We start from the raw sequence: 11596 nt of genomic DNA, 5'->3' as shown, positions 1-11596 counted from the left end.
GCACTATTCACAATAGCAAAGACTTGGAATCAACCCAAATGTCCATCTGTGACAGACTGGATTAAGAAAATGTGGCACATATACACCATGGAATACTATGCAGCCATAAAAAAGGATGAGTTTGCGTCCTTTGTAGGGACATGGATGCAGCTGGAAACCATCATTCTTAGCAAACTATCACAAGAACAGAAAACCAAACACCGCATGTTCTCACTCATAGGTGGGAACTGAACAATGAGATCACTTGGACTCAGGAAGGGGAACATCACACACCGGGGCCTATCATGGGGAGGGGGGAGGGGGAAGGGATTGCATTGGGAGTTATACCTGATATAAATGATGAATCGATGGATGCTGACGAGTTGATGGGTGCAGCACACCAACATGGCGCTAGTATACATATGTAACAAACCTGCACAATATGCACACGTACCCTAGAACTTAATGTATAATAAAATTCTTTTTAAAAATTAAAAAAAAAAAAAAAGACTTGTATCCAGAGTACATAAACATCTTGTAAAACTCTATGCACTGTTTTGTTTGAGTTTATAAAATGGTAATGTTTTCTTGTTTATGAATATAATAACCTTGTAATAATCACGTCATATTCCAATCACAATTTAAATAAATAAAAAAAGAAAAAGAGAATAAAGAATCCCACACTGCAGTATCTCCTCTATATCTTCCCACTGCTTCTACTGAAGATCTAATTGGGAAACAGATCATCCACCCTTCTTTTTCCCTGGAGAGGCAAAGAAAAGTATTTCCAAAGGCTGAGAAAGTAAATTTAACAAACAGAAAAATAAAATTACTAATGTGAGGGCAAGGTGCCATTCCTGAAATAATAAAAAAGAAGAAATTGGTACGCATTGAAGCCTTCTTTAAATGATTGGAAGTAATTTGGGCAAAATGAGAACAACCAAAGAAGAGATGAAAGAATATTTATGGTGAATTAACAGTTATTGAAAACCAATAGATTAGCTAAATTGGTGAAATTAAAAACGAACTGAGCATGCCACATACATCAATGTCCAAAAGCAGCCATTCTCTGTGGGGAAAGGTGAGTGTTGACTCTTCCTGGAGACAAGAGGTCCTTCATAATTAAGTTCACAGGCACTGATTTTAGAGTATAAAATGCAGCTTGCTGATTAACACATGAAACAGAATTCCAGGCTGAATTATTATTTATATTTAAGAGCATCTTTTTAAACCTCTTAAATTAAGATAAATGTACAGTTTATTAAATTATTATAAGACAATCACCCCTGCAAACCACTACCCAGATCAAGAAATATAACTTAACTGAATACAGAAGCTATGTCTCAATCACAATCGTGTTTCTCCCCATAAAAATAACCATCCTCCTTATGTTTAAGCTTCCTTGAAAGTTACATCACTCAAATACATATCCCTGATAATGATAGTTTTGGTTTGCTTGCTTTTATTTTTATGTATCTTTTAAGTCCCTTCTAGTCTATGTGCCACACTTCCCATCGCCCTCCTTGTCTGCAACTTATTTTTGAAGAAATTGGGTGATTTAACCCATGAATTTTTTTACAGTTTGGATTCCAATGATTGCATAATCATAAGGTAGTGTTAGTTTCTTGATTCTCTGTGGTTTCTTTAAAGTAGTTATTGGTCTAAGATGCTTAAACTTTTAATACATTGACTTTAGACAGCTTCAATGCCATTTGCAATAGCTATTATATGACCTCTGAATTTTTGGTAGGCAAGAGGTAGAGCAATTGCAACTCAGAACATCACGTGGAGCCAGGAAATGCTGCTAGGAGAGAGGGTGGCTAAGCTGACAGAATTGAGGGCAGTTTTCCTGGCTGGGTTTAGAGGCCATGTGCAAAACAGAAACATTGTAGCAGGAGGGAATGACTTATCAAAGGGAAGTGGTATCTGGAAGTGTCTAGGAAGGGACAGAAGTCAGGACTTACACAGGCTGGGAAAATACTGGGAACTAAATAGAGAAAGGCAAGTATACCCTGGGGTCCTTCAAAGCAGTTCGGGAAAATATTCTCTAAATGATGGTGATTACAAGCAAAGTAAATGAGTTGATCAGGAATGCTCCAGGTCCACCAGCATGTTAAACTTTTAATGGTTGAGATGTTATAGAATATTTTCTGATAATTCAAAGTCTTAGCAAAACTTTGTGGTAAGGATATTTGTCCCATATTTCAGATAACTCAAAAAATGCCAGGAAAGAGGAGTATGTCAACAAGCAATGTTACATGTATGGCTGGATGCTATTTTCTACTTTTTCTCTTTCCCTCAGTCAAGCATGTGGCCTGGTTTATGCTTCCTTACCTCACAGATATTTCAGAAAGCAGAAGTGTCAGACAATAATCCCTATTTATGTTCTCAAAGCCAAGCCCATAGGAGATCAATTAATAAAAGATTTGTAAATAAGCAAAAAAAGAAAAGAGAGCTTTTACAAGGTGGCTGAAAGGGTTAGGAAAAAAAAAGTGGAAGGAAGAAAGGAATTTCTCCCATGGTCTACATACCTATCCCCCGAAAAATGGAGGGACAGAAAAGATCCCGGGAGTCTAAGAATTGGGCCAGAAGTTCTGAAAGTCCCTTGGAGAGTCTATAATATTTTTAAAAGGGATAAATGCATGGTGTGGCTAGGGACTTAGGGCCTAGGCATGGGGTTCCCAACATTGGGACATTTCCTAAGAATGTTAGGGAGGCAGTCTGGATCTGAAAGAACTGTAGGAGTGGGGACAGTAAATATATTACCAGGGACTTTCTCTGTGCATGCGACACCTGAAACCTCTCTCCCCAATCAAACCTCAACGCCTGACCCTGCATAATCCTCCAGAGACTTGGGGATGTGGTTGGGATTAGAGAAAGTCTCAAGCATGAGAAGTGAGAAGCTTAGAGGCAGCAATTAGGTTGACACATGGTCTCGCTTATAACTGGGAGCTAAATATCGAATAACACATGAACACAAAGAAGGGAGCAATAGACCCAAGGGCCTACATGAGGGTAGAGGGTGAGTGGAGGGTGAAGACTGAAAAACGACCTTTCGTGTACTATGCTTATTACCTAGGTGGTGAAATAATCTGTACACCAAACCCTGTGACACGCAGTTTACCCATGGAACAAATCCGCACTTGCGCCCTCAAAACCTAAAATAAAAGTTGGAAAGAAAAAAAAAAACAAAGAATGAAATTAAGTTGGCTTATTTTTAATAGGCTTTTATTACACATCAGAGTTTGTGAGATGAAATTTGTCTCCATTACCCAATGCAGAAAACACTGAGGAAATTCATATAACAAATGACCTCAAACACTTACATAGCACTTACTGTGTATTAGGCGTTGTTCTCAGCTTCTATGTGTATTAACACATTTGATCTTCACATTACCTTAATCTTAGAGAAAGATGTCATTACTCCTGATTTAAAGAGGAGGAAATTGAAGCAGGCTAAGGTTAAAGAACATGCTTAGGATTACACCGCAGCTGACAGGTGGCAGAGTCAGCATTCAGAGTCCATGTGGGTAGTCACCACTCCAAGCTTCCTCTCCAAAACCGCTGACTCAGGCACACTTTTTAGGTTAAAGTAAATCAGGACTTATGAAGTGCATGTCAGTTTTCTATTGGAGGAACCAGATCCAAAATATAAAACCCTCTTTAAGAGAATTTTTAAGATGAGCAGGTGCCAGCTGACTCCTCCTTCTTGGTAATGCTTAGGTGCTTTGGAAACTCTTCCTGGATGAGGAAGAGATTCTTGTCCCTCTTCATCTGCTGCAAAGGACAAACCCCTGAAGAATAGTATGCCAGAGTCAGCCTTAACATCTGTCATCCCTGTAACCTCCTCTCCCTGGTGCTCTGACCTTCACTGGGATGGTATAGCAGAGGCTCCAGAGTATCCCAGGAAATGAGGAGCAGCATACACTAACCAGTTTGGTTTAGAGTAATTCTCTCTTATTTGTAATGTTTAGGAAAAACCATTTAAATATGGCCTTGGACGTCATGATATTTTTTATGTCACAATAAAGTGGAAATTTAAAGTTACAAATCCTCAAAAAGGTCCTCCATCAACTCCTCACAGGATGTATCCATTTTTAGCTCTGACTATTGCAGTTAACTTTCCATTCTGGTGGACTGATAAAAGTCTGGTGTGTTGATATTAGTATTTGGCTTTGTTCTGCAGAATGTATTTTGAGTTGAGTGTTATTATAGTCCCTCCTCCCATACTATGTGAAAAGCTGAAGAGGCTGAACAGATTCCCAGGTGCTATTTAACCAGCTCTGTTCTACTTAGAAATCATACCATGGAGTTGGTAGTGGTTAAGGTAGTGGTTAGAAAACCACTAAGGAATTGGTAGTGGTTAGAAAACCACGTGTTCTTTTCCTGAGAAGTTAAAGAAACTCAACACAATTGAGGTTGAATCATTTCTTGAGTATGGCTATTATCTTTGACATCTTCACTGCCCCCACATGATCCCGAAAATTGCTCAAGGAACTCTACTTCACTGACGCCCCAGGTCCCATTGACCACTCTCATCAGCCTCCCCCATTACTGCTTTTCTTCTTCCTCTTTTACATTTCACTCACTCCAAAAATGCTCTGTCCCAATATAAAGGATACTGAGTGTAGTAGCAAAGAAAACTGTAAATAGCCTAGTTTAAAAAGACGATCTCTCTTCAAAACAAAACAAAAAAAATTCACTCCACATTCTTCTCCATAGCTATTATTTCTCTACTCCCCATTTCAGCAAAGCACTTGAAATAACCTTTCTCATTTATTGTCTATCTTATCTTCTCTCATTCTTTCTTGAAACCCCCACCTTCAGCCTTTTACCTCCACTGCTTCACCAAGTTGCCCTTGTCAAGGGCATAGATGTTATCCTATTGCCTAGCCCAGTGGTCAAGTCCCCATCACCCTTGAATCATCAGTAGTATTTATGCAGCTTTATAAGCTTTCTTCACTTGGTCTTGGAATAAAATTACTTCTCATCATTCTCTTCCACCTCAGTGACTGTTATTCTCTGTCTGCTTTGCTGGTTCCTTCTTACCAAATTGACCTTTAAAAAGAGGCCAGGCACAATGGCTTATGCCTATAATCCCAGCACTTTGGGAGGTCAAGGAGGGCAGGTCACTTGAGCCAAGGAGTTCAACACCAGCCTGGGTAACATGGTATGGTAAAACACATCTCTACAAAAAAACAAATACAAACTAACCGGGTGTCGTTTTGTGTGCCAGTAGTCCCGGCTACTCAGGAGGCTAAGTTGGGATGATCACCTGAGCCTGGGAAGGTGGAGGCTTCAGTGAGGCATAATTGTGCCACTGCATTCCAACCTGGGCAACAGAGTGAGACCCTATCTCAAAAACAGTAAAGAGCTCCAGGGCCCAGTTCTCAGAATTGTTCAATCCGTAATTGCTCTGCAGTTAGGTCTTCCTGGGCCTGATCTCACCTAGCCATTTTAAAGAATGTGTTATATGTGTTATTATGGGACAAACTTCAAAATATATTTGTTAAATGAAAAAAAGATGGAAGACGGCAAGCTAGGTGTGTGCAGGAGTTTGGGGTGACTGATAACACAGGGATACAAAATCTAACTCTTACTCTGAAAGGCTTGGGCACAAAATAAACCAGGAAGTCATGTTAAGAGCTAAAAAAGTAGCTCTCAACCTGTAATATTTTTACTAATTTAACTAGAATTAGTCCAAAACGTGAATCAGGCATACATCCCACCCACTAGAAATGTATAGTCTGTTGGGGAGAATAAAAAAATAAATAGTCACAAAATAAGGAAGAAAATGTCACCAGAGAGATGACAGGAGTTATGGGGGCTCAGATAAACAGAGCAGATTTAAAAGTACTATAAAGCTGAATTATTTCTGATGTTTTTAAACTGCATGCTTTCAAAATCACTACATTTCCTAATTACCTCTACTATAAATTGAAATTTCTAAAGTTTTCCTTATCAATGCTACTCTCTATACTCTCAATCTTACAACCAGAATGGAAAAGTCTTTTTATTGAGAACCATTCTACCCAATAAATCTCTAGAACCCAAGGAAAACATAACCAAGGATTAGTACATGCACAAAAAATGAAACAACTTTTTTCATTCAATTAGAGAGAAAGAGGTCAACGTGAAGAAACTTTGACCATGCAACACAGGGAACAATGGAGAGAGGTCGGTCCAAGCAGCTAGTAGATGGCACCGCTGGAATCTGAACCCAGGTCTGTCTGATTCCAAAGCCCACAATCTCCATTTTACAGTCTACCTCAGATACAAATGCAAGTTTAAACTGTTTGTAAAAAGGGGGGAAAGGTACCAGTAGAGAAGAAAATATTTAGTCTACAAAAGAGAGGGGGGGGTTGTTCATAGAATTAGCCCCATGGAAGAACTAGAGAAACACAAGAGTCACAGAATAGTAGGTGTAGTCATAGAAATGCTGTGAGTACATAATGGAAACAGAGAGGCTAAAAGATTGTCATTTAATTACGAAAAGATACAAACTGTCTTGAAAACAATTGACACATTTGTGGTCTTCAGTGAACATCTTGTTTTCTTTTACTTTCTATATCTGAAGGCTAAATGTCACCTATCTCTCCCCTTCTTGGTTTTGCTCTATGAGCAGAAGAAATTAAAACTAGGGCTAGATCTTATCCACATGCTGGAGGTTTTTATTCCTGCCACCTATCTCCAAACCACCCAAAGACTCCCTCCAACATTCACATCCTCTTACACATGTGCCTCACCTGCTCCTGCCTCCATCCCTTGCTGAAATCACTGTCTGTTAAATCTTATGCACATCAATCTATATCTCTTCTTAAAACTGCTAACGTTTCCTTGAAGTCTTCCTGGACCAAATCCCGTGGAGTCAAATCATAGGATTTGATAAGCCTTCTATCCAGCAGTCATTAACTGTGAATATTTCCATGTAATTTTGATTGTTGTGTTCTCATGAATATACATTTGTATTTGACTTTATATTTCTATAAAAATGGCACTAGCTCATTGACTGACCAGCTTAATCACAGCTATCTTGGAGAGAATGAGAGAGAAGAGAGGAGAAGAGGAGAGGAGAGGAGAGGAGAGGAGAGGAGAAGAGAAGAGAAGAGAAGAGAAGAGAAGAGAAGAGAAGAGAAGAGAAGAGAAGAGGAAGAAGGAGGAGGAGGAGGGGAAGAGAGGAGAGGAGAAAGGAGGGGAGGTGAGGGGAAAGAAGAGGAGATAGAGAGAAGAGCATGAAGAAGAAAGAAGAAGGGAGAAGGAGGAGAAGGAGAAGAAGAAGAAAAGAAGAGGAAGAAGAAGGAGGAGGAGGAGGGAGAAGAAGAAGGGCAGGGGGAAGGAAAGAGGGAAGGAAGGAAGGAAAGGAAGGGAAGGGAAGGGAAGGGAAGGGAAGGGAAGGGCAGCCACAAATGTTAAGTGAAACAAAATACTTTTTTAATATAGACATCTTTAGTTTGGTGATGATGCTGTTTCACAGTTGATTTATTGTATTACTCAGAGAATAATTTTCCACAAATATCAATGTAATGTTATATGCTTTTCTCCAAAGAAAAATAGAACAGTATGATGCAGAAAATGTTAGAAATAATTAGACAAAGTTGTGTAATCCCACTGTGACACTTCCATACCTTTGGAGTTTAATATTTACTGTGAAAGTTTTGTTTTGTTTTGTTTTGTTTTGTTTTGAGACAGTCTCACTCTGTCACCCAGGCTAGAGTGCAGTTGCACGATGTTGGCTCACTGAAACCTCCATCTCCCAGGTTCAAGCGATTCTCATGCCTCAATCTCCCAAGTAGCTGGGACTACAGGTGTGTGCCACCACACACCTAGGTAATTTTTGTACTTTTAGTAATGATGAGGTTTCGCCATATTGGCCAGGCTAGTCTCAAACTCCTGACCTCAGGTGATCTGCACACCTCGAACTCCCAATGTGCTGGGATTACAGGTGTGAGCCACCACGCCCAGCCTATTTACTGTGAGAGTTTAAAATCTAATTTGAAAGCTGCTTCTTATAAGCAATATAATTTTTTCTTTAATGTAATGATCCCAGAATTTTAATGTTACATAATATGAATACATATTTTCAAATGCAAAAAAAAAGCCTTTTTACATATAAACATGTATAAAAGAATAAATATAATAAGAAATTAATTGGGGTGGCAAAGTACATTTAAAATTTGGTGATGTTTTTGTCAAAAACGGTTTGAACAAATTTACAAGAAAAAAACAACCCCATCAAAAAGTGGGCAAAGGATATGAACAGACACTTCTCAAAAGAAAACATTTATGCAGCCAACAAACATATGAAAAAAAGCTCATCATCACTGTCATTAGAGAAATGCAAATCAAAACCACAATGAGATACCATCTCAGCCCAGTTAGAATGGCAATCATTAAAAAGTCATCATTCTGAGCAAACTATCGCAAGGACAGAAAAACCAAACACTGCATGTTCTCACTCATAGGTGGGAATTGAACAATGAAAATATTTGGACACAGGGCAGGGAACATCACACACTGGGCCCGCTATGGGGGAGGGATAGCATTTAGAGAAATACCTAATGTAAATGACAAGTTAATGGGTGCAGCAAACCAACGCGGCACATGTACACATATGTAATACACCTGCACGTTGTGCACATGTACCCTAGAACTTAAAGTATAATAATAATAAAAAAAAAAAGGTCAGAAAACAACAGATGCTGGAGAGGATGTGGAGAAATAGGAATGCTTTTACACTGTTGGTGGGAGTGTAAATTAGTTCAACCATTGCGGAAGACAGTGTGGTGATTCCTCAGGGATCTAGAGCCAGAAATNTCACACCAGTTAGAATAGCAATCATTAAAAGGTCAGAAAACAACAGATGCTGGAGAGGATGTGGAGAAATAGGAATGCTTTTACACTGTTGGTGGGAGTGTAAATTAGTTCAACCATTGCGGAAGACAGTGTGGTGATTCCTCAGGGATCTAGAGCCAGAAATACCATTTGACCCAGCATTCCCACTACTGGGTATATACCCAAAGGACTATAAATCATTCTACTATAAACACACATGCACACATATGTTTACTGCAGCACTGTTTACAATAGCAAAGACTTGGAACCAACCCAAATGCCCATCAATGATAGACTGGATAAAGAAAATGTGGCACATATACACCATGGAATACTACGCAGTCATAAAAAAGGATGAGTTCATGTCCTTTGCAGGGACATGGATGAAGCTGGAAACCATCATTCTCAACAAACTAACACAGGAACAGAAAACCAAACACCGTGTGATCTCACTCATAAGTGGGAGTTGAACAATGAGAACACAGGGACACAGGGAGGGGAACATCACACACCAGGGCCTTTTGAGGGTTGAAGAGCTAGGGGAGGGATGGCATTAGGAGAAATACCTAATGTAGATGATTGGTTGATGGATGCAGCAAACCACCATGGCACGTGTATACCTATGTAACAAACCTGCATGTTCTGCACATGTATCCCAGAACTTAAAATATAATTTAAAAAAAAAAACAGTGTGAAAACTTCCCTGAAGTGAAAAAGTATCCTTTGAGGAACAATGTAAAGATGAGCTCAAATTCCACAGGAAAGAGAAAATTAAAATTTATAAAGAATTTATAAATATCAAACTATTTTCATGTTTTCCAGGAAAAGTGTGGCTTTCTCATTCATTAACCAATAGCATAATATTTTCCAGGAACCTTCAGTCAGAAGAAATGCTGTGGCCCTTCCCTTTACCAACAGAAAATGGAACACAAAAGACCACATAGCTGAACAAATTACAGCCTCCTTACAAGTGAGAAACCTTCAAGGCTACGTAGTTTTCAGCCAAAGAAAAATAACCAACAGCTTCTCCACAGTGTAGACTGAAACAGGGAAAACATGAACATCACAAACTGTACCACAGAAGCCAGCATGGCTGTGAGGCCCAAGACCATCACTGAGAAGATGCTCATTTGCATGACTCTGGTGGTCATCACCACCCTCACCACGTTGCTGAACTTGGCGGTGATCATGGCTATCTGCACCACCAAGAAGCTCCACCAGCCTGCCAACTACCTAATCTGTTCTCTGGCCGTGACGGACCTCCTGGTGGCCGTGCTCGTCATGCCCCTGAGCATCATGTACATTGTCATGGACCACTGGAAGCTTGGATACTTCCTCTGTGAGGTGTGGCTGAGTGTGGACATGACCTGCTGCACCTGCTCCATCCTCCACCTCTGTGTCATTGCCCTGGACAGGTACTGGGCCATCACCAATGCTATTGAATACGCCAGGAAGAGGACGGCCAAGAGGGCGGCGCTGATGATCCTCACCGTCTGGACCATCTCCATTTTCATCTCCATGCCCCCTCTGTTTTGGAGGAGCCACCACCGCCTAAGCCCTCCCCCTAGCCAGTGCACTATCCAGCACGACCATGTTATCTACACCATTTACTCCACGCTGGGCGCGTTTTATATCCCCTTGACTTTAATACTGATTCTCTATTACCGGATTTACCACGCGGCCAAGAGCCTTTACCAGAAAAGGGGATCAAGTCGGCACTTAAGCAACAGAAGCACAGATAGCCAGAATTCTTTTGCAAATTGTAAACTTACACAGACTTTCTGTGTGTCTGACTTCTCCACTTCAGACCCTACCACAGAGTTTGAAAAGTTCCATGCCTCCATCAGGATTCCACCCTTCGACAATGATCTAGATCACCCGGGAGAACGCCAGCAGATTTCTAGCACCAGGGAACGGAAGGCAGCGCGCATCCTGGGGTTGATTCTGGGCGCATTCATTTTGTCCTGGCTGCCATTTTTCATCAAAGAGTTGATTGTGGGTCTGAGCATCTACACCGTGTCCTCCGAAGTGGCCGACTTTCTGACGTGGCTCGGTTATGTTAATTCTCTGATCAACCCTCTGCTCTATACGAGTTTTAATGAAGACTTTAAGCTGGCTTTTAAAAAGCTCATTAGATGCCGAGAGCATACTTAGACTGTAAAAAGCTAAAAGGCACGACTTTTACCAGAGCCTCATGAGTGGATGGGGGTAAGGGGTGCAACTTATTAATTCTTGGACATACTTGGTTCAGGAGAGTTTGTAAGTATGTGTGGTCTTGTTTTCTTGTTTGTTTGTTTTGTTCTGTTTTGTTTGAGGATTATTTGGTGTGCTGTTTTCTACCTCTGGTCTTATCTGTGATACATAATTTCAAATAAACATTATCATACAAAAACATAAATTTTGTAGAAGTAATAATAAGATGAAATAGTAAATACTTTTTATGGGCTTGGGTTTTTTTAGCCATTTCAGTTACCCTGCAATTAAAGAATGCCAAAAATATCTTTATTTGCAGAATTTCTTATTACTTATAAATTAAATACTTGATAATGCCCTCTATGGCATTAAATCTGAGATTACGGCTCTATCTGCATACATATTCCAGTGGGAATTGCATGACTATGTAAAGAATTAAAAGAAAGTGATGTGCTGTCATCTACTGCTTGCAGACCTGAGCTAAAGTCGTTTACTGTAGCACTATGACTATATAGCCTATTCCTTTCAGGTAAAAATAGTACAGCTGGCTTGTCCTTTTTAGTTCATGATTAAATAAACTTCCTCATTTTCT

General features: G+C 39.9%; 1 protein-coding gene across 1 annotated transcript in view; it reads left to right on the top strand.

Moving 5' to 3' along the window:
* HTR1E (5-hydroxytryptamine receptor 1E) overlaps positions 1-11205 on the top strand; it is a 92518-nt gene extending 81313 nt beyond the window's left edge. Inside the window, exon 2 of the mRNA XM_017860974.1 lies at positions 9683-11205. Within this exon, the coding sequence (XP_017716463.1) occupies positions 9868-10965 (1098 nt within the window). The 5' untranslated portion in view covers positions 9683-9867 and the 3' untranslated portion in view covers positions 10966-11205. The remainder of the gene's footprint in view (positions 1-9682) is intronic.
* Positions 11206-11596: the final 391 nt, after the last annotated feature.

This window comes from Rhinopithecus bieti, unplaced genomic scaffold, assembly GCF_001698545.2.
Source record: "Rhinopithecus bieti isolate Rb0 unplaced genomic scaffold, ASM169854v2 scaffold_52521, whole genome shotgun sequence".
NCBI classification, from domain to species: Eukaryota; Metazoa; Chordata; class Mammalia; order Primates; family Cercopithecidae; genus Rhinopithecus; species Rhinopithecus bieti.
This window is presented reverse-complemented; position numbering and strand designations above follow the sequence as displayed.